This window comes from Cyanidioschyzon merolae, chromosome 3 (genome assembly GCF_000091205.1).
Source record: "Cyanidioschyzon merolae strain 10D DNA, chromosome 3, complete genome".
In the NCBI taxonomy this organism is placed as follows: domain Eukaryota; phylum Rhodophyta; class Bangiophyceae; order Cyanidiales; family Cyanidiaceae; genus Cyanidioschyzon; species Cyanidioschyzon merolae.
Genome location: NC_010129.1, coordinates 284041 through 306354, shown reverse-complemented (window position 1 = coordinate 306354; position 22314 = coordinate 284041). Strand labels below are relative to the sequence as shown.

At 51.1% G+C, this 22314-nt stretch overlaps 7 protein-coding genes across 7 annotated transcripts, besides 1 other annotated feature; 2 read left to right on the top strand and 5 right to left on the bottom strand.

The window, feature by feature from the left end:
• Positions 1-327: 327 nt before the first annotated feature.
• On the bottom strand, positions 328-2784 carry CYME_CMC129C (similar to nuclear pore complex protein NUP107; the record flags this gene model as incomplete). Its single annotated transcript, XM_005535283.1, has 1 exon — positions 328-2784. The coding sequence occupies one exon, from the start codon at positions 2782-2784 to the stop codon at positions 328-330; it is 2457 nt and encodes an 818-aa protein (XP_005535340.1).
• A 535-nt stretch (positions 2785-3319) lies between these two features.
• Positions 3320-4828: a sequence feature (repetitive element).
• A 3244-nt stretch (positions 4829-8072) lies between these two features.
• On the top strand, positions 8073-8822 carry CYME_CMC127C (probable tRNA methyltransferase Trm7; the record flags this gene model as incomplete). Its single annotated transcript, XM_005535282.1, has 1 exon — positions 8073-8822. The coding sequence occupies one exon, from the start codon at positions 8073-8075 to the stop codon at positions 8820-8822; it is 750 nt and encodes a 249-aa protein (XP_005535339.1).
• A 31-nt stretch (positions 8823-8853) lies between these two features.
• On the bottom strand, positions 8854-9486 carry CYME_CMC126C (similar to Nedd4 binding protein 2; the record flags this gene model as incomplete). The annotated part of the gene is made up of 1 exon (XM_005535281.1): positions 8854-9486. One exon carries the CDS (start codon positions 9484-9486, stop codon positions 8854-8856), a length of 633 nt encoding a protein of 210 aa, XP_005535338.1.
• An 895-nt stretch (positions 9487-10381) lies between these two features.
• Positions 10382-12601, bottom strand: CYME_CMC125C (heat shock protein 101; the record flags this gene model as incomplete). Its single annotated transcript, XM_005535280.1, has 1 exon — positions 10382-12601. One exon carries the CDS (start codon positions 12599-12601, stop codon positions 10382-10384), a length of 2220 nt encoding a protein of 739 aa, XP_005535337.1.
• Positions 12602-14891: 2290 nt separating this feature from the next.
• Positions 14892-16079, bottom strand: CYME_CMC124C (Smt3-activating enzyme E1 N subunit; the record flags this gene model as incomplete). Its single annotated transcript, XM_005535279.1, has 1 exon — positions 14892-16079. One exon carries the CDS (start codon positions 16077-16079, stop codon positions 14892-14894), a length of 1188 nt encoding a protein of 395 aa, XP_005535336.1.
• A 1263-nt stretch (positions 16080-17342) lies between these two features.
• Positions 17343-19334, top strand: CYME_CMC123C (probable replication protein A; the record flags this gene model as incomplete). Its single annotated transcript, XM_005535278.1, has 1 exon — positions 17343-19334. The coding sequence occupies one exon, from the start codon at positions 17343-17345 to the stop codon at positions 19332-19334; it is 1992 nt and encodes a 663-aa protein (XP_005535335.1).
• Positions 19335-21038: 1704 nt separating this feature from the next.
• Positions 21039-22148, bottom strand: CYME_CMC122C (hypothetical protein; the record flags this gene model as incomplete). The annotated part of the gene is made up of 1 exon (XM_005535277.1): positions 21039-22148. The coding sequence occupies one exon, from the start codon at positions 22146-22148 to the stop codon at positions 21039-21041; it is 1110 nt and encodes a 369-aa protein (XP_005535334.1).
• Positions 22149-22314: the final 166 nt, after the last annotated feature.

The following is a 22314-nucleotide window of genomic DNA, read 5'->3' as shown; positions in this document are numbered from 1 at the left end:
ATGTGTTCGCGCAATGAGAGCATGACGAAGCCGCAGTGGCACAGAGTGCACGAGGTCTACCTATCCTTGCAATTGCGAGTTCCACCAGAGGCAATAAACGTGTGGAGTTCGAGAGCCGAGACTTCATTGCGTCCATCCATATCAGACGACGTGTGGTGCAGAATACGAGCCCCGAGGAGCTGGGGCGGTCAAATTTTGTAGGGCAGCCTCTCACGCTCGATTTGCTCAAGGGAAAGCTCAAGCAGGTAGCCGGGGGCCGTCAAACGAGGCTCGGAGGCGTTTGGAAGTGGATGTATTTATGCACTGTATGGTCAGAACATTTTCGTTTCATTGATCATACATGGACAGCTCCTTTCGCGTCCTGACGACAGTCCAAGCATGACCTAATCTTTGCGTCAATAAGCGAAGCGTCTCGGGGGGAATGAAGCTCATCAAGTCCACAAAAACGTCTGCGCGACGCGGTAAGACTCGACACGCCGTTGGGTTCTGTGAGATTTCGTAGACGTTGGAGAGAAGATTTGAGCACCATATTCGGACACAAAAACTTAGATCGGACGAGCTGGATTCGAGATTCCGGTCGTGTATAAGATAGGCAATTGCATGCAGCAAGTTCAAGCAGCTGTGTAGTGCTTGGAGAGCAAGATCATCAACTCCCTTGAGCCACTCACGCAATGATATCTCGTACGATTCAAGCTCGGAGATGTCGTCACTCTGCGGTCTTCGGGGTCTTCGAGTGGGGCCTCGGTCGAACATATAGTCCGTCCACTGCAGGTAGAGATCCTCTGTTTCAAGAAGCGCGCACCAGCACTGCCACTCTGCGTCCTCTTGGAGCCTTATATTTGGATGGCCACTCTCGCGCTCTCTCCGTATCATCGATTTCGTAGCTGAAATTTGATCTTTTGAGTAAAATTCTCTTATAACCTGCATTAAACTGGAAGCGTGGACGCTAGCAAAGTTATCACCAAGTTCCTTGAGCAGATCGAGGCAATACTCTAGCCTGTGGAGGTCCTTTTCATCGACGGATCCCACTCCAGAGCGCAGCTGTTCCCGAACATGCGTCCAAGCAAAGCTCCAAAACTCAAGAACAATATCTGCGAATATTTCGGCCTCTTCATTAGAACGCGAAACTTCATCAACCGCAGAAATTATGTCACGGATTTCAGCGATGGGACTGTTCCATAAGAGACGGATAACTGCCCTAATTCGCAGCTCTTTTGCAGAAATGGCCAAAGTATAACGCGCCAGTAAGTCGAGAAATGATTCACATTTCCCGCTAAACTCTCTTAACCGTTGAATAAAAGCACATAGAAGTAAGTCCCCTAAAAGGTGCGTCTCCGAGCAGCAACCATCCGATTTCGAAGCGGTTAGATACCAATGGAGATGAGTGGCAATGCAGAGCGAAAAATGGGATAGGTCGCTTACAATCCGCTCATCGCTCGAATCATCCGGAAAATCTGACGGTGACTCTGACGTGTCACGGGCATTCTTCAGTAAAGTGCGAAGGATTTCTTCCTGCGAGCGTGTGCTCGGATCGACTATTAGTGGCAAAATGGCGAAAAGCTGCGCGGCCCTTGATGAGTCTGCCCGAGTCCCACTTTCCTTGATAGCCTTAAACAAACTTTCGTTTGGAATGTCCGAAGCAGTTGAAAAAATTGTCTCCTCGGATGATGTAATGCTCGACGGCTTCTGAGATTCCAAGTACGTGCTTTGGTTGGTACTGGCTCGCAACAGGATGGCCAATCGACTTCCGATGAATTCATCTAAAAGGCTCCAAAGTCGAACCCATAACCGATCCTCCATGGATGGTGCGTCAAGCAGAGATACTGGCACCGCTCCTCCCGAGAGCAGGCAGAGTATTGAACGCTCCCAAAAGTTCTGCACATCCAGCTTCGAGATGTCACGAGCCATCTTTCGCCAAAGAATCCAGTGCGAACCATCTGATCCGTCGGCCGCTTCCAGGGCTGCAGAATGGCCTCCCTGGAAAAGCGCCGCCCTCCAGTGCTGACCAGTGCGTCGCAGCAGCTCTAGAGCATGCTCTAGTCGACCGCAGCGGAGAAGGCCAAAGCAAGCCCGGCAGATTCGCTCATCGGCCTCTAAATCCTCATCAGCTAGCCGCAGATCACCACGAAACGGAGCGTCCATGTCAAATGCAGTGCCGTTGGTCAGGGAGAGCCCCCAGCGATATGACGGATCCCACAGACTTCCCAGCTCAGCCAGTGCAGCATAGTGTGCCCCCATGGAGGAGTCGAGGTCCAGTGCAGACGTACGCTCCAGCCACTCCAGCACTCGACGACAGGAAGTGACCATGGGGAGCGTTTCGAGCGGATTTGGTAGGAACCCGCTTCCATCAATCGAGATCTGTCGTGAGAGCTGGTCGATAGCAGCAGGACGCTCTCTCCGAGTGCACATGGGCGACATACGTTTTTGAGAAACTGTTCTACGAGCTTCACAATCAGCGTTGTCCATGATGTGCAATAAGAGCCAGAGATTACGCTGAGACCTCAGGTCTGCAAGTAATTTCCCGAGTTCGCTAGAGTCTCCTGGATCCGAGGCTGTTTCCGCTAGAGCCCGAAAAATCGAAACATACAAGTCGTGAAGGCCCATCGCGATGTTGAAAGGAAACCTATCCGGACACTCCGAGCAGGCCAAAAACAGGTCTTCGTATAAACGGAGAGCTTTCGATCTGATGAGCGGTTCAACATGCTCCGAAACGTCTGAGTACGCTGCTAAGGAAGGAAGCGCACTCCGTCCATCGCAAGTTATCACTTCGTCGTCCGACTCCATTCCGCGAAAGGAACTGTCGGACCTTTGGAAGCTGTTAAATTTACTATTGAAAATGCCTGCTCTCCGGAGACTTCGCAGCCACGATTTTGGCGAAAAAACCGCAGCGAGTCAACTCCTCTCGAAACGAAAAAGTTTCGCAACCATGGAAGCGAAATTAGTATCTAGCTGCAGGCACCTCCCTACCTGTTTCGTCCGCAGCCGTGCTGCCGGCTTCAGCTTCTCCTAATACAAATTGAGCCCCGGAGGCTGCTCCACAAAGTTCGTTCGCGTCAGCTCCGGAGATCTCCCTTCAAGCACCGCACATCTCCTGATATTATAGGTAGTTTCAAGTCTCAATTCACGAATTCCATTCGTTTCCTGCCGCTGCTTGACCTGACTAATGGAAGAGGTTCTCGAACTCGTGCCCCTTGTGCTATTTCCTGCTCTATCAGCGCTCCGCTTGCTTTTCTCTATTTCGCCCCTCTGAATTGTGCATCCCACCTCATGATGCAGGTATGTGGTTCGGAATTTATACACCGGTATCACTTCGAAAGGGAGTGCGCACTCCTTGTGCGCTCTTTTCGATGGAGCTGGTATGCTCCCCTTTTGGGTCACCCAGTGCCCTGCTCCGTATGCTATCACCAAGCTTTGACTCTTGTCCTCCTTGAGGGCGCTCAACTCATTGAAAAAAGTTGGCGAATGCACGCTGCCTCCCTCCGAGCAGATTCAGTCGCTGACGAGCCCATAGCGGCTTTGTATCCTCTTTCCACAGCTCCTCGTCATGAGCATTCTGAAATTTTATGAATTCTCGCAAAACTTCAAAGTCCGCTCCACGACTCGTCACCTGGATGATCGCTTCCAGATGCTCTTTCATTCCTGTGTCCCACGTCTCACTTTTCTTCCTTGCATTCATTATTCCCGATTCTCCGTGTTTTCTCGCTCTCGAGAACTTTAAAAGACGCATGTCTTTCTGGCATAAGTTGCCATCGACGCCATCTTTTCGGCACTTGGATGCCGCGATGGTAACGATATTCGTGTTCCCTGGGTCCACGCTTACAATGAAGTCGTTCTTCTGCACTTCCTGCGTAGTAGAGCCCGCCTCCTTGTTTCCTACATGGCTCTTCATGGGCGACAACGAAGACAAAATACGACGATCCACCTTCAAGCTACTACAGTGAACACGTTTGCATACTCCATCGTGTTCGATTGTCCCGGCAAATAAGTTTTCCTGCTCGTTTCGAGACATTTGAAATCGAAGATATTCTTCCAATAAGGCTCCCTGTTCTCGCCTATAAATTCCTCCCTGCTTACATCGAACTTCGGACAGATTCCATTGTGCCATAAAGGACTCACAAGTCGATTGTCACAAAGTATGACTTGATTGTGAAAAATGGGACGAAGTTAAAGCTTCTCGTGCAGAAAACCCTTCCGCTTCTTCGTCTCTATCTGCTTTCAGGCCGTGCTCCATTCCGGCCTTGCGTTCGAGCTCTCAGTTCAGGATCACGAAAGAGTGCAGGATGAGGGGGTAATATTTTTTCATCTTTTAGCATATCTGATGCCTTTTCTACTGGATTCGCCAGTCCAAGTACCGCACGGTGGTCGTCGAGAGCCACACGGATTACAGAACCTTCATTAGTTCTCCAGAATGGCGTCTTCTTGTCTAGGAATTCGATCTCATCCTCATGATGGGGTCGTTCGTGATGACACCGATGATGGCCCATATTCCTTTGCGAGACAGGTCCCGGTAGAATGCAAAGGTGGAGCGAATCATGAAGCTTTCGAGGTTCATTGTCAAATGGTTCTTGAGGTTCGTGAGGTAATCCATCGCTCCATGGCTGTAAATATCCCGGTAACCCCTGTATCGAGTACCGTCGGAGCGGCATTCGGCGTGATATTCGTAGAAGGCGAGCAAGCGATTGTCTCACGTCGAGGTTCCTCCTGTGCCAAATATTAGGTGACGAATAAAGGTCTTGTCGAAGAACTCGTCCGGAATCTCAACCGCTTCCACATGCGTCACGTCGCGATACATCTCCCTGACCAAATGCATCAGACCTGAAGAAGCGTTGCAAATATTACTGGAGCACGACTCAGAACAGTTCGTGATGGCCTCTTGCAAATTTGGCTCGTGGAGACCCTTGATATGTCCAATAAGACTTGCTTCCACCACCGTCTCGTCGTAATGTCGCCTTTTGTGCAGCCTTTGAAGTCTGACCTCTCTATTTGCTTCTTCGTATTGTCTTGTTCTTCCGGGTTTAAAACTGTTTTTCGTCTTTTTCTAGCAGCGGTCGACGTCAGCCTTCCAGGATCCTCACCTTCCATACCCTTACTTTCCCTTATCCAGATTACATTTGAAAATGAACGAACTTCTTCATATGTTCAGGTGAGGACTTCCCCGGGGCAAGAAGAACTTGCGGGAGAAGACGAAATGTGCTCTAGTGTGCCACCATTCTGAACGCCTGGCCGGTTCGCGCAACGGAGCGATCATTGCGTTTTTGGATACAAAATACTCCTTCGATAGGGTTGTAAAACGAAGTGTAAAGAGAGAAAGAAGGCAGTTCAAAACGGACAGAATCCGCAATAGCTCGAACGCAAGGGTAATGGCCACTTGCCAGGTAGTCTAAAAGATGGACGTCCCCAGAAGTCAAGTACAAGTTTTGAATAATTCGACAACGTGGACGCTGTTGTATAAGCCTTCTCTATGAGCGAAGTTGGGGCCTCTAAAAGAATCCACTGCAGCTAGAACAGATGATGTCGGAGTTCACTTCAAGTTCGATCTTACATACAAAGGCCACATCTCCGAGAAACAACGTATACGCTCGGACTACCTCTGCCGAAGGAACTATCATCGTCTGAGAAAACAAATCGACGTTCCTCTGCTCCATGCGGATCGCGAATATCATGATAATCTGTCTTTGCGATTTCGATGGAAGATGGCCGTGAGTGAAGTGGGACTTTTTTGGGACTTCATCCCGGTGTTTGCAGGACCACGCGGACAGGCTGTTGAGAAAAAGAGACGCCAGTGGCGTCTGCAGTCGTCGCGCTTTGCTTACCATTACGTGATCAACATGTCTTTTCTTACCATTGACCTGCAAGCAGTCTTCGAGAGAATCGGTTTTCTGCCTGAAGCGCATCTACTCGTTTCTTTCAGTGTTCCCTGGCATCTGAGTACTGGGGCATGAATAACCTGAACAAGGAGTGCAGTCCTCATCGCACTGCTCGATAAAGAATACATCCTTTAGGAAATTCGTCTGCGCTCTAATCCATACATTGCATAGTGATTTCGATTTCCTGTTATACTCCGCAGCGGAATTGAAACGAAATTGAGTTGGAACACAATATTCACCAATGGCATCTATTTGGAGCAGCTACGCTAGTCTCAAAATCCGGGTAATGGTCTGCGCAACATTCCTCTAAACGTTCCCGCTGTGCAGGTTCAGCCCAGCTCAAAAGATCTCCGACAGAAGCAGTCATCAGCAAAAGAGGCCCCGTGTGCTGCATAAAAGCTCTAAAGAAGAACGCTTGCTCGACTGATAGGTGCTCCCACTGCAGTCGCTCATGCATGCTCCATTTACAGCATTGCATAAATCGGAATTGTTGCGGTCGAAGGTGACTCGCATACATCAGCCGGCTACTCTGATGCCAGAAGAAAAAGGATCATGTCCACTCACCTATTTTGGGCACACATTCTACAGCTGGGATCGCTTCCCGTTGCCATCCTCACCAGCATTTCCGGTCTCTTTCAGCTTCTGTTCATAATCCTCGTTCCTGCCCCCAAATCCGGCTTTCTATGAGCTGGGCTCTTGCGTCCCTCCGGCACCCTGGCAGCAGTCGAAGGGTGCTCATGGCTGCCTTAGCGTCGACCTTTAAACGGTTCGGGTTGCGCTCGAGGGCGCGGACTCCGTGAGGCGCATCATTCTGGAGTGGAACGGTGTATGGTGGACGGCAGCGAAGAGCGGATGAGGGTTTGTCTCTAGAACGGAATGGGTTATTCTTTGGCGTGACAAGATCAGTGGAGTTTCGGCATAAGCTTGAGAGGATGCCGCCGAGCGATGACGTCGGGTAATTATCGTTGAAGAGGCGATCGGGAATCCTTGAGCTGTGCATGAATGTGTAAGCTGTTGTTGGTGCTCGTTGCACGGCGGGGCTGTCCACGAAAAATACTCGGAAAACCTGGTAGAGAGGATGTGAGTGAACAGTTCAGTGTTCAGTTTGGATCCGGTACAGGTATAGCGTTTCGTTCTGATTCGCATATTTTTCATGGAAGCTTTCGGTTCCAGCCTGCAACTCCGCTAGTTTATCACCTGCTAGTGCAACGCATTGTTCTGTGGAGTGCAAGATTTGAATCTTTATTTGTTCTACTAAGCGGCGACGCCCCCCGGTGCATATCGGCGCTTCGTCGCAGATGCCGAAACGCCCAGCATTACCACAAAGCCTCGAAGCATCCGTGCCGGTAGGTAAGACAAGTCCGCCTTGCTCGCAAAGACGGTGTATATTGATGCTGAACTGCCTGTGTTGGCCTGCAATGCCGCTACAACGACGCAACTGTAGCCGTCTAGCGAGTATATTTGGAGCTGCGTATCGTGATGGAGTACTACACCGATTTAGCTATCCCTTCGAACCAACGATTAGGCTTTGCAGCTCTACGATGTCAAAGCGTACCTCGAGTGCCGTCGCGACAGTACCGCGAACCTTACAGACCTTTATGACCCCTGAAGTGCGACTACCTTGTTCGTATCGAATTGACGCTGTTGAGCTGCTCTAGCACTAAACACGCGCCCATGCACCTAAAAATAAGATGGAAAGGGATAGCTACTGCGCTATTCCTGCGTTCCAAGGCGCGGAGCGGTGAATCGTTCAATTCACCACTATGTATCAGAGGCAGAGTGCCCAACCGTCAGTGGACTAACTCTCGATATGTGTCCAACTCACAGGTTCAGGAAGGGTACCAGTATTTCACAGGCGCGTTTGTGTTTTTTTCATCTTAAGGCGATAATGTTCAAGCACTTGTAGGGGACAAAGGAATGAGTCACGAAGGCTGTGCCATAAATGCTTGTCAGCTGGGACGTGGCTACTCGTATGAGCACTTCGTTCCTAGTGAGTAGCGCAACTTCAACGATTCTGGTTGGGCCAGCTGTGATGATGAGATGCACTGCTTATCGGATAGCAGATGCAACAGACGACATGACACGGCGGAACCTGCAACGAAGAGCTGAAATTTCTCATCTGTCGCAAGGCTGCGACGCAGCACATTCAAACAAATGCTCTGGTTGTAGACCTACTTGTCGAGTCCTGCACACGCAGCTCATAGTATGACGAGAAGTAAGGATAAGCGGGATGTTTACTACCGAAAAGCAAAAGAGGAAGGCTTCCGGGCTCGTTCCGCTTTCAAGCTACTTCAGCTGGACGATGAGTTTGGGATTTTTACCGGTGTTCGCACCGTTGCTGATCTTTGTGCAGCCCCTGGAAGTTGGTCGCAGGTTGTAAGTCAGAAGCTCCGTCTGCCAGAGAGCGCTTCGGAGGGAAACTGTGCCGTTGCTGTTGATCTGCAGGACATAGCTCCCATTCCAGGAGTCTGTACCCTGCAAGGAGACATCACTCAGGAAGATACGCTGGAGCGTGTTCGTTGCGCACTCGGTGGTCGCAGAGCTGATCTGGTACTTAGCGACGGTGCCCCTGACGTTACAGGTCTGCACGATCTTGACGAATACGTGCAGTGCGAACTTGTTCAAGCTGCTCTCCGTTTCTGCGTAGCCATGCTTGCGGAAGGCGGTAAGTTCGTCGCAAAAATATTTCGCGGCTATGAGTCGGCGCTTCTCTATGCTCGTATACGTCCCTATTTTCGGGAACTGTATATCGCAAAACCCCGTTCGAGCCGTAATTCAAGCCTTGAGAGTTTCATCGTGTGTAGAGGTTTCACAGTAGGGCGTTCGTACGCGAGCTCTCGAGAAGAGCTAACTGCGATACCTGCTTTCGTTCCTTGCGGCGACCACGAGTCTGAGGATCCCGACATGGCATATGACCTGACATTGAATCCATCCGTTCACCAGGATATGCACTGACCAGGTCCATTGATGATGACTGCCATAGGCTTCACTTTTTCAGGCCCAGCATCCGAAGTAGAGACGCGAAGCATCCCTCTGTGCTTTCCGCGCCCAAATGAACCCTGAAAGCCCCAGGACCTTCTTCTTTGAAGGAATATCCCTTCTTCCGGAGAAAATTCAGTACTGCCGGCCGAATTTTCGCTCGACCGTCTTCGCTATGGTGTCCGGCACCTGTTATGATCAACAGACTCGATGTACGTTGCGCATTGTTTATATTCCGCAGCTCCTTGAGTCGTTGTTTGGTGAACGAGAGAGCCTCCTCAACATATTGGCCATGTAGGTCTAAAGTATCCGCAGGTTTCCCATGGTTCCTTAGGTGCAAAATTGTTACCGAGGCTTCCTGACGTGCCCTCCGATACTTCTCATCGGTTTGATGAGCAGTTCGAGAGAGCCGCTTTGCCTCTGCTCCCTGTCCTTTTTTGTATGCGGTACTTGCCGCCTCAAAGAGCTGTTGTTTCTTGGAGAATAGCTGCCGCTCGTGAGCGCGAACGCGTGAAATAACCTCGTCCCACTCATTGTCTGTGTAGGCTCTAGGTTGCACCAAGCTCTGCTCCAGTGCCGTGTGTCGCTGCTTGGCTCCAGGCGGAGAGCTGCTGTGCGGTTTGCTTTGGCGGCCTCCCATGAGGCCTGACGCCTCGTTTGTGCGAGCACTCGAAGCAAACGCTGCCTCTCGTGAACTATTCGTGCCTGCAGCAGGCTGCTACGTGGGCACGCTACTGCGCTCGTGTGCAGTTACCCACTAAGTTTATGAAGCTTAAGTTATGCGCTAAGATATCGAGCGCCTAAAATCACAGTGTCTGACGTAGCTCTTTGAAAGCGAGGCCACTCTGTTTACGCGCTGTTTTCGCGCAGCAGCTGCAACTGTGTCAGAAGAAAAATAGATCATGTCCACTCACCTATCTTGGGCACACATTCTACAGCTGGGATCGCTTCCCGTTACCATCCTAACCAGCATTTCCGGTCTCTTTCAGCTTCTGTTCATAATCCTCGTTCCTGCCCCCAAATCCGGCTTTCTATGAGCTGGGCTCTTGCGTCCCTCCGGCACCCTGGCAGCAGTCGAAGGGTGCTCATGGCTGCCTTAGCGTCGACCTTTAAACGGTTCGGGTTGCGCTCGAGGGCGCGGACCCCGTGAGGCGCATCATTCTGGAGTGGAACGGTGTATGGTGGACGGCAGCGAAGAGCGGATGAGGGTTTGTCTCTAGAACGGAATGGGTTATTCTTTGGCGTGACAAGATCAGTGGAATTTCGGCATAAGCTTGAGAGGATGCCGCCGAGCGATGACGTCGGGTAATTATCGTTGAAGAGGCGATCGGGAATCCTTGAGCTGTGCGTGAATGTGTAAGCTGTTGTTGGTGCTCGTTGCACGGCGGGGCTGTCCACGTAAAATACTCGGAAAACCTGGTAGAGAGGATGTGAGTGAACAGTTCAGTGTTCAGCTTGTATCTGATGAGGGTTTAGGTATTATTATGCCAATATTGCTTCAAACGGCTGCATAGTGCGGTAACAGAAGGGCGTGATCATTCGTCGTCATCCATCAGGCTGGGATTTTCGACCCGGAATATCCAGTCCCCACGCTGATCAACATCCACGATGACACGGCCACCGCTGAGCAATTCACCAGAAATATGCATACGGCTCAACTCTGTCACGAGCTCTTGCTCGATGAAGCGTCGAATAGGCCGAGCGCCGTACGCAGGATTCGCCTTCGCCTCATTCAGGATGCGAATTACAGCAGCATCGGTGCACTGCAGCATAATCTGCTCACGCGCAAGGCGCTTGCCCACGTCCGCAAGTTGCAAACGGACAATTGCAGCTAGTTGTACCTCACCGAGAGCGTTATACAACACAATCGCATCCAGCCGATTCAAGAACTCTGGGCGGAAAGTACGGCGAACCTCTTCCATTACAAACGGTTCAGCATCTTTTGCGCTGCCGTTGAGATCGAGGATATACTTGCTGCCGATATTCGATGTCATGATGATGACGCAGTTGCTAAAGTCGACGACCTTCCCGTGCCCATCCGTGAGCCTTCCATCATCTAGAACTTGGAGAAGTATATTCAAGACTTCCGGGTGCGCCTTTTCCACCTCGTCTAGGAGCACCACGGAGTAAGGACGTCTCCGAATCGCCTCCGTGAGCTGGCCGCCCTCTTCGTAGCCGACATAGCCCGGCGGTGATCCAATGAGCCGGGCGACCGCATGTTTCTCCATGTATTCGCTCATATCGATGCGCACAATGTTCTTCTCCGTGTCAAAAAGCTCCACGGCGAGCGCTTTGGCCGTCTCAGTCTTGCCAACACCAGTGGGTCCTAAGAACAGAAAAGAGCCAATAGGCTGTTGCTCACGGCCAAATCCAGCACGGGATCGAAGAATCGCATCCGCTATAGCAGATATGGCTTGCGCCTGGCCAACAATTCGCGACATGAGGCGCTCTCGGAGATGCAGCAGGCGTTCTCGTTCTCCTTGCGTTAGTCTCGACACGGGTATGCCGGTCCAGCGCGAGACTACTTCGGCAATGTGCGCGGGCTCCACTGTTTCTGAAACCAGAACAGCACTTTCTGCCTCTGTGCCTGAAAGTCGCGAACTCGCATGTAATGCTCGCTGGGATCGCTCTTCATCAATTTCTCGCGTAAGTTGACTCAGTCGTGATTGCAACTCCGGAATCGCACCAAATCGTAGGTCAGAGGCGAGCGCAAGGTCCCGACGCCGCTCGGCAAGCTCCGCTTTTCGTTTCAGCTCCTCAATTTTCGACCTGATGTGTCGCACTTCATTCACCTTCTGCATCTCCTTCTCAAACTTCTTCTTCAGGGGTCGAAGTTCTTCATCTATTTTCGCTATTTCTTCCCGAACGCTTTCGAGACGTTGCTTGCTCGCTTTGTCTTTCTCCCGTTGCAGCGCTGTTTCCTCAATCTCGAGCTGCAGCTTCCGCCTTTCGAGGCGATCGATAATTTCTGGTTGCGAGTCTAGCTGTACCCGGATAGCGCTGCATGCCTCATCTAGGAGATCGATTGCTTTGTCTGGTAGAAAGCGGTCGCGAATATACCGATCGCTCAGTTGTGCTGCTGCGATGAGGCTCGCGTCAGTTACTCGAACACCGTGGAAACTCTCGTATACGGGTCGAAGGCCCCGCAGAATTGATATCGTCTCTTCAACGGAGGGTTCAGATACGTAGACTTGTTGAAACCGCCTTTCAAACGCTGCGTCCTTCTCCACGTGCTTCTTATACTCGTCAACAGTAGTTGCACCGATACATCTGAGCTCGCCGCGAGCGAGTGCCGGTTTCAGAATATTCGCTGCATCCATGCTTTCACCACTAGTGGAGCCTGCACCGAGAACAGTATGGATTTCGTCGATGAATAGAATGATTTTTCCCGCGGACTCCTTTACAGCCTTAATTATACCCTTCAGACGCTCCTCGAACTCGCCCCGATACTTTGCTCCAGCAATCAAAGCAGCCATATCCAAAGCGACTACTCGGGTACCTGACAACGCTTCCGGGACGTCACCACGTACGATACGCTGTGCCAGAGCTTCAACAATTGCTGTCTTGCCCACACCGGGCTCGCCGATTAGAACCGGATTGTTTTTGGTCCTCCTTGACAGGATCTGAATCACACGCCGCAGCTCAGCATCGCGACCAATCACCGGATCCAGTCGACCTGCCTCAGCCTCGGCGACCAGATCTCGTCCGTAAACCTTAAGGGGATCTTCTTGTTGCGAGTCCTGGTTTCCTTGCATTTCTCGTAGCGAAGAATGAACATGTCCAACGCAAATTTTGATCCCAAAACCAATTTCGATTCGCGCAATGCGATCTGGTGAGATGCCTGCCGGAATTCTCGCGGCGAATCTCGACGCACCCGGAATGCGCGCGCTCGCAGCTTCTCGGAAAGCGGCAGAGCGGCTGTCAGACTGAATATGGAACATGTCCACTCACCTATCATGGGCATACATTCCACAGCTGGGATCGCTTCCCGTTGCCATCCTCACCAGCATTTCCGGTCTCTTTCAGCTTCTGTTCATAATCCTCGTTCCTGCCCCCAAATCCGGCTTTCTATGAGCTGGGCTCTTGCGTCCCTCCGGCACCCTGGCAGCAGTCGAAGGGTGCTCATGGCTGCCTTAGCGTCGACCTTTAAACGGTTCGGGTTGCGCTCGAGGGCGCGGACTCCGTGAGGCGCATCATTCTGGAGTGGAACGGTGTATGGTGGACGGCAGCGAAGAGCGGATGAGGGTTTGTCTCTAGAACGGAATGGGTTATTCTTTGGCGTGACAAGATCAGTGGAGTTTCGGCATAAGCTTGAGAGGATGCCGCCGAGCGATGACGTCGGGTAATTATCGTTGAAGAGGCGATCGGGAATCCTTGAGCTGTGCATGAATGTGTAAGCTGTTGTTGGTGCTCGTTGCACGGCGGGGCTGTCCACGAAAAATACTCGGAAAACCTGGTAGAAAGGATGTGAGTGAACAGTTCAGTTTTCAGCTTGTATCTGATAAGTTTGTTGCAGTTACAGCGTGTTTGCAGAGCTGGCATACGCGAAAGTCGCACAAACGGCTTCGATAGCTTCATCTTGTCTCGGACCTTCTAAAAACTACATCAAAAGCCACACTGCGAAAGAGTCAAGTGGAATATCCTGGTCCAAGGGCATTCGGCACTCGATGCGCACGTGTACGACTTTTTTCTGCTCGGTCTCTGTGAAGGCGTAAACAGGATGTCGGAGCTCCCTAGCACTCAGTAACGAGATGCAGTTAAAGAAGCCACAAGAATTTGCTGGATATCGGCCAGCTTTTGCCGTGTGCCTTCGAGACTCTGGTTCCTTCTCACTGTTACTTATATGGATGCTCTGTTGTGCAAGATTTAACAAGAGCGGTTGTCATAATGCTACTTGCTACATGGAGGCAACGAAAGGAGCCCATAAGAGCTCCAGTTCCGGGGCTTGTGGCGGCCACTCCCGGCTGCTTCTGCGAGGTTACCACAGCACGTAATAGGTCCATGCCATGAAGATTCCTGAAGGGCGCTGCGCCGACTTGTGTTGTGTCTGCTGAACGCATTATTCAAGACTTGCTCCGCATCCAAAAGATATACTCGTAGCCTGATGAAACCGAGAGTATTCGCATCTGTGGAACTAGATTTACTTTTCTTGGAAAGCAAATTCACATCGCTGCATCTTCAAATGCACCGGATCCGCGACATCCCGGGGTCGTTTATATTGGTTTAAATGTCTATGTCTACTGTTATCTCGCTGGAAAGCATCGAGGTCGCAATCTTCCCGAGTTAAAAATATTCATTCGGATGGGAGCGTCGCGCGTCATGGGTCCCGAAATAAAAAAGTAACCTGTGCACCATACTTCTCACAAAATTTCTTAGCAAGCTCAGTGCTCCATGACAGTGCTGTGCAGAAACAAATATTTAATTCACATTCCGGTTTTGGAGAGATTTTATGCTTTTGGTTCGTTTTCACACAATGCGCTTGCACAGTCAGCGACGAAGAAGGACGTTCAACCTGATTAAACAATACGATTTGTTTCTGATAGAAGCTCTGTCCAAACCATGCACACATCTGCACCCGCAGGGGCAATCAATATTATTCAGCATGAACTGGGCGACATATGACGGGTTGCTGGGCTCTCAGTTACGTTTTGCGACCTACATCAGAGCGGACAGGTTTTCAAGGCCGGTTCCTGGAATTGGACACCAATTTTGCATCTTAGTTTCGCGCTGCTCTACACGTGAGACGGCCCAGTGCGGTCCGCTGCTTCGTATGCATTCATCCGCTGTGCAGTTAGAGCGGCCGTTAGCCTTATGCGAACTGTTAGGAACATCAGGAAGCTGCGAATGGCATGTAGACAAAGGTACATATGCTCTGAGCAACCTCGTGGGTTTTGTGCGCGGCGCATATCGATCGGGAAACGAATAGACAACATCACATAATGAGACGCCCCTGTTGGAGCTTGATTCGAAAAGAATACCATTATACTGCTTTTAACATTCGCTATCCCAGTCTTCTCCTCAGACTGAGCGTGCATGGCTGGAGAGTTATGGATCTGCCCGACTTGGTTCGATCGAAATATCGCTCGTAACGAGCTTAGTGAATGCACCGCATGCGGTCATACCGTCGAAGAAAAAGAAATTCCCGAAATACTGAGTATGATCTATACCAGCAAGCATTTTGATGACTTCCAGAGACCAGATTCCACCGATAACTTTGGCTAGTGGCGGAAAGTTCCAGCCCAACGCATCGACGACGTTTCCACTTGTTGGGATCGAGTCATCATTCTCGGCGAAAAGAGCGCTCCTCGCTGTCGCGCCGATTACCTTATAGAGGGGATGAGGCATCCGCATCCGCCGGAACGTCATCCACCTGAGAAACGGACGCCATGCGTCTTCATTCGCGATATTCAAAGAAGCGTCGTCCTGCGATACGTCGCGTAATTTGGCCAGAATATTCCCATAGGTCGACTTCCATCGCGGATGATTCTGAGAAGGATCCTGTACGGCCGCAGGTTTTGCATGCTGTTCGGCTCTACGAAAACGCATGCCTCCCGGAGACGTTCTCTTGTTTGAGGCCTCTGCCACTTGGATACACGAGTGTTCGTTTTCTTCCGGTTCGCTGACGAAGAAACCGCAACAGTATCCAATGCTCGCAGCAATGAAGCAGGGAATGTTCAGTTCAGCACAGAATTCCGCAAGGCGTGTGCATGGGGTCATGTCATCCGATGTATTCGATGAAGGCGGGTTCGGTTCTTCAAAATCGGGTGAAACGATGCAGACGCAGTTCGCGTTCAAGTTAACCAGGTTTTCCACGCTCTTCAGAAGCGACCCCGCATCTGGTCCAGGCTCCACTGTAACAAAAGGGTTCATTTCCTTGATATCTCTAAAAGCCTGCGTCTCTGAAATAGGTGCCAATCCTTCTCCGCACACAGCACAAGAGTCGCTCTCGGTGGTCCCTTCGTACTTTCCAGGGTTCGAAAGCCAAGCGCTGACAGTCAGGTGTCCAATACCGGCAAGCACAAGGTTTTTAGCGAGTTCGAACCAAAGAAGATCGGATGTGCCCCTCGAAAGAACAACCATCAAGGCACAGCTCTGTGAGAGTCGCCATTGAGCGCCGTGTCCCCAGAGCCTAAGCTGTCGATCGTAAACCTCTGCTTCGTGCCGTGTGAGTGCACTTTCTGGGTCTTCTTTAGGAGCATCCTTGGGGGATGTCTCCCGAACACGCTTGCGCATAGACGCAAGACTAGCTAGATTTCAGTTTTGAACGGTGAGGCTTTAGCCAACACAGATTCCGAATCAGAATCGGAGACTCGGCGCAGACGATACAAAGCTCTGGCTGAGCTTCAGACCAAGATCAAACTAAAATGGAACACGTCCACTCACCTATCTTGGGCACACATTCTACAGCTGGGATCGCTTCCCGTTACCATCCTAACCAGCATTTCCGGTCTCTTTCAGCTTCTGTTCATAATCCTCGTTCCTGCCCCCAAATCCGGCTTTCTATGAGCTGGGCTCTTGCGTCCCTCCGGCACCCTGGCAGCAGTCGAAGGGTGCTCATGGCTGCCTTAGCGTCGACCTTTAAACGGTTCGGGTTGCGCTCGAGGGCGCGGACCCCGTGAGGCGCATCATTCTGGAGTGGAACGGTGTATGGTGGACGGCAGCGAAGAGCGGATGAGGGTTTGTCTCTAGAACGGAATGGGTTATTCTTTGGCGTGACAAGATCAGTGGAATTTCGGCATAAGCTTGAGAGGATGCCGCCGAGCGATGACGTCGGGTAATTATCGTTGAAGAGGCGATCGGGAATCCTTGAGCTGTGCATGAATGTGTAAGCTGTTGTTGGTGCTCGTTGCACGGCGGGGCTGTCCACGTAAAATACTCGGAAAACCTGGTAGAGAGGATGTGAGTGAACAGTTCAGTGTTCAGTTTGGATCTGATACCGGTGTAGTTACTGGAAGCCCCATGAGAAAAGATTCCTCAGCGCTTCTCTGCAACCTGGGAGAATATGAGGAGTACTATCTGAGCTCTGATGTGCTATATGGAGTGCCATTAGAACTGCGGAGGAAGCGAAACGATTAGCAACTTGGGAAATAAATGTTACTGGCGTCTGTGCAAAAAAGCTCAATCGACCGGGAGCTTGCAACGAGCATCCATGAATTTGATATACATTCGGTTATTTCGAAGAGACGGAAGAACAAGACACGAGGTGGATTAGTTTGTACCTACTGCGACGTTTGCAGCTACTTTTCGGGCAATGATCGGCGCAGAGCACAGCATGGAGACAGCACACGCAGTGCGTGCAGTACATGGCGCGTCCGTCTCGAGCGTGGTGCTGCTCAAAGAGCGGGAACGCCCCGCGGAAGACTGGACAATAATTCCATAAACTGTCCATCCCTGTGGCGCAGCGCTGCGAAATGGCGCCAACGCATCTTAACGTTCGTGTGGCCTTTTACTGAGTGGTGGGTGTCTTCTGGAAACGCACAACACAGCTGCGCAAGGATGGCGAGCACAGCACTCAGTCGTGGTGCAGTGAAAAGCATTTATGGCATGAACACCGTGTCGCGGCCTGTGCTTCAGGTACAGGAGGTAAGGAAGCTACAGCCCAGTGTAGCGCAGCAGGCACAGGCTACAACCAGCGGTGATCGTTATCGAGTGGTTCTATCGGATGGCGAGCACTTGCTACACTGCGTGCTCATGGCCCAACTGAACTCGTTCGTTTTGAGTGGGGATCTCGATAAAGGATCAATCGTTCGGTTGGTCGACTATCAACCGAACAAAGTTCAAGACCGAGTTGTTGCCATTATCATCAACCTGGAGATTTTGGAGCGAAATGCGCCCACTGTTGGCAACCCGAAAGCGTTTGATCCCAGGGCGAGCACGGATACCGCATTAAGCTCGCATAGCTTTGATGATGATTCAACGGAAACGGCAAGAAAAAGGCAGGCGGTCTCAGCCGGTGTCGAACATAAGCCTCCACCGCCGCGGGTAACACCCGGCGCGCCTCCAGTGTCCGTACCGCCACCTGTTAAATCTGCAGCTGCTGGCCCCGTAGTGCGGTTTGACCAAGGTCTGGGATCATCAGTGGAAACTCTAGCACCGCCGGGTGGCTACACAAAGATCAGCGCCGCCAACCCGTATCAGAACAACGTGATCATAAGGGGTCGCGTGGTGCAGAAGGGAGAACTGCGTACGTATTCGAACGCCAAAGGCGAAGGGAAACTCTTTTCTTTCGAAATAGCCGACGAAACAGGGAATATGCGCGTTACGGCGTTTCGTGAAAAGGCCCTCGAGGCACATCAACGCATTGAGCTGAACGGGATTTACAGTATTGCAGGTGCGAGCTTGAAACCAGCAAACGCTCAGTTCAATCATACGGGTCATTCTTTTGAGATGATCTTGGACCAGAACTCGGTCATCACCCAGCTTCCGGATGATAATATGATTCAACGCGTCTCGTTCGACTTTGTCAAGATACGTGATCTAATGGATGTTCCTGTCGGGAAAGTGGTTGATGTCATTGGCATCGCTTTGGACATCGGTGAAGTTGGAGAAATCAGCTCCAAGACGACAGGCCTGCCGGTTGCAAAACGGGAAGTCAAACTGATTGATGATACTGGATGCAGTGTTGCGTTAACGATTTGGGGTGAGCGAGCTCGTTCTCTCTTTTCCAATGAAGATGACCGTCCCGTGTTGCTCGTCAAATCCGCAAAACGCGGTGATTTCAATGGCGTCAGCCTCAGTACAACACCCAGCTCTCACGTCGAGGTGAATCCTAACATCCGTGAGGCCTTCGAGCTGCGGGGCTGGTTCGATTCGGAAGGGCATGGCGCTGAGTTTCAGGATCTTGGCGGCACACCGCTTGGTGGAGCACGAACAGAGAGTCGTATCCGAAACAGTGAACGCAAAACCTTCGCCCAAGTGCAGAGCGAGCACATCGGTGAGGATCCTCACTCTGCACCCGGTGCGTCATACTACACGGTTCGCGCTACTATAAGCCACATCAAACAGGATGAAGAACGCCCACCATGGTATCTGAGCTGTCCAGACTGCAAGAAAAAAGTTATTGAAGAGTCTCCAGATATGTATCGATGTGAGCGCTGCGATAAGCTCGTGAAACCTACCCCCCGCTATATATTCAGCATTCAAGCAATGGACGCTACCGGAAGCCACTGGCTTAACTGTTACGACGAAGTAGGTCCTATCATTTTCGGAGGCTACAGCGCAGAGGAACTGAAAAGAATCAAAGAAACAGATTCTGAGGAGTACCAGAGAATCCTGGAACAAGCACATTTTGGTGAGTTTCTGTTTCGTGTTCGCGTCCGCAGCGATACCTACCAAGATGAGATGACGTTCCGTCACATGGTTGTCGGGGCGGAGAAGATCAATTACGAGTCTGAAATGAAAATGCTTGAATCAGAAATACATAATTATGACCAGGCTGGTCAACGGCTCACGAAACCATTCCAAGAAACCATTTCTGCGCTGCACTAGGCAGCGTTCAATGAATCAGTTACGACGACAGTGACGTAAACACACATGCAATCAATAGACGCATCCGTTGCAAGAGCTACAGCGCACACACGCCTTTGCACCGAAAACCGTTTCACCATTGAGGGAAGCGAATACCTCGCGCATCCGACATAGTGTTCGTATGCCAACAGGCTCGCTTACAGACTCTCTACTCAGATTTGTTCCATCCCTGCTGTGGTATATAGCAGGAGATCGACATCACAATGCAATTTACTGTATAGATCGCTGACGCATCGCCTGTAGGATATATTCTTTACTAAAAGAGCAACGAGAACTACATTATGCATTCTGGTCAGTCGTACGACGGTACGCAAGTGGTTGAGGAACACGGAAAGAAACGAATAGATGCGCTCATTGCCGAAAACCGGGATTCTCAAAGACCGCTTGCGGGTGAGTATTAGAAGGCGACTCGTTGATCACATTGCAGGCAGCAAAAGCGAGGTAGTTGCCACCACGGGCGTTTCTGTTTCTGAACAGTATGTTCTTGCGGTCATGCAATCACTAGATACAGTCGAAAAAAGTCCAATCCCATTCAGGGCCATCTTCCACCGATATTTTAACGACGGTGTTCCTGGTACTTCGCGAGGCTAATAAAGCAGAGGAGCGTCAGTTTGTTATTTTAGTGGATGAGACTTGCTTCGAATGAAACAGTCGAGGCGTATATTGGTATTCGTAGAGCAGGCAGCCCGTGGAATGCACGATCGAGCTTGAAGAGAACATGGGTATCATCATCTGTTCAAGCTGGAATGCATTCCTTCGGCGGCCTCAGTTCCGCTCGTAAAGAAGGTTCATACAACAGCACCCAATTTGTCGAATCATTGAAGACTTTTCCTCTTACATCCGGCAACTTTCTACTATTGAACGACATGGCATTTCGCGAGCCCATACGCGTTCGAGTTTATGCGAATTCTGTCGGGGCAAAGCTGCTTTTCATTACTCGGAAGACTCTGTGTTTCATCCCCATAGAAGGAGTCTTTTGTATTCTGAAAAGTAATGATCACTCCACTGGGCGAATCGCTGAAACATTCAGTACACGGTGAGCCTGGGGGCACATGTCGACTTTCTTCCACAAGACCTTCTCGCTTCGGGAAGGTCCCCACCCTAGGCCTCGAAGATGCGCTTCCATGTTCAAAAGTAAAAAATCCAGGGGGTGAGCTTGGGTGTACACTTCAGACGGTCGTGCTGGAGGGCAGCCAGCGGGGCGCTTCGGCGATAGAAAAGTACGGAGAGCTGAAGCAGCACCAAATGGCTCTGAAGGCGCGAGTTCGAGGACAGCTTGCATTGGTGAGTTCAACCAGAGGCTATAAACGCATGGAATTCGCGAACCAGGACTCCAACGCTGCTATCAATATCAGGAAATGTTTGGTGCCGGAGAAGAGACCCGCGGAGTTGACAAGAGCGAACTTTGTGGGCCAGCCTCTGCTGCTCGAAGTGTACAAGGAGAAACTCAAACCTATAGCAGGAGGCCGGTCAAAAAACACTGGGAGGCGTCTGCGCGTGGGTAGATATATTTACCCTCCATGGTCGTGAAAAGATTCTTGTTTCACTGATAGTGAGTGTATGTTCGATATGGGAAGCGACCAGTACGCCAATCTCGAGTGCCACTAGCTGCCGCAAAGGCATCGAGACACGTCGATGCCATCGTCAATGTTCATCGTCGAGTTTTTAGCTGAATAGCATCTGCCAGCACATTGCGATGCGAAGAGGCGTAGGACGACCCACGTCTGGGGGCAGTTCATGACTCCCATCGACAATCTTGAAGTCGAGCAGCACGCGGGCGAATTTTCTGCGAAGAGAACAAAGCTGCAGTGTAGACTGATACTCGACGAGGCGTGTGGGTAACATGCTATCTATGAAAGCCTTAAGGAATCGATGTTCCAGAGAGCCATCGGCACAAAGACGTGGAGCGGGCGAAATATCATCGCATTTCTGACCAGCCCCGGAGCTGGTTCCCTGTTCCGGGGACGGGATCTCCAGCTCAATAAAAAGGCTGGATGCCCGACCCGACTCCCTCGGCCGTTCGTAAGTTAATATCATGCGGATCATGGCAATGAAAAGGTCGCTTCTCTGAAGATGATCACACGATGCGCCCCATGTGCTACGGTGGCATGCTTCTTCAGGGCGCGAGTGACCAACTCTGAACGGCGGATTTCCCTCCCTTGAGAAGAGCGGGCCTAAAGCATCCTTTTCTACCTCTATGCGGTACTCGAAAATGCTGGCGCTCCTCGTCATACGTATCTGCCAGAGATTTTTCTGTGCGTCTCCTGGGCCATGAGGTCGCTGCGGAAGCGAAGCAGTGTACTGTTCCATGAATCCCGGGAAGTTCTCCGCACACTCCAAAACAGCAAGTTCGAAGCTATGCCCCTCACGTTTTGCTGTTTCGGTAGAAGTCGGGATTAGCGAAACTGCATAGTTCCGCTTTGTTCCAAGCGAGGACCGCCGAACCCCGTCCAAGGCGCCTGAAGCGCTGGCGAAGGCATCTATGACGGGATCTGCGAAAACACCACTCGGTTGTACGGATAAAGTGTAAAAGGCCTCAAGAGCAGGCAACTCGCGTTGCACGTCCTTAATATCGCTCTGATGCCGGTAGATTTCGCCGGAACGCGCGTATTTGTGACAACTTACTTCGAAACTTCCGCAGAAACAGGAGCCCCAGACGCTCTCCAGCCGTTGTTCGATCTCTGCAGCTTTACGCTCGACTCTACCCTGAAGAGAAGCCTGGCTGCTCTCACTACTATCGTCTATCTCTACTCGGAAGTAGTAGTTTAAGGGCATTTCTAGGAAGCATGTGTAAACCTTTCACGAGACCGACGAGGCGTTTGCATCTACCAGAATACGCTCAGCAACGGCATGTGCAGTGGACATGCTGCGCTTCTGATTCACGACGCGGAGCTCGGCTTTCCGAAGCGTTGGGTTCGCCCCGAGAGAGCTCCTCGGCTTG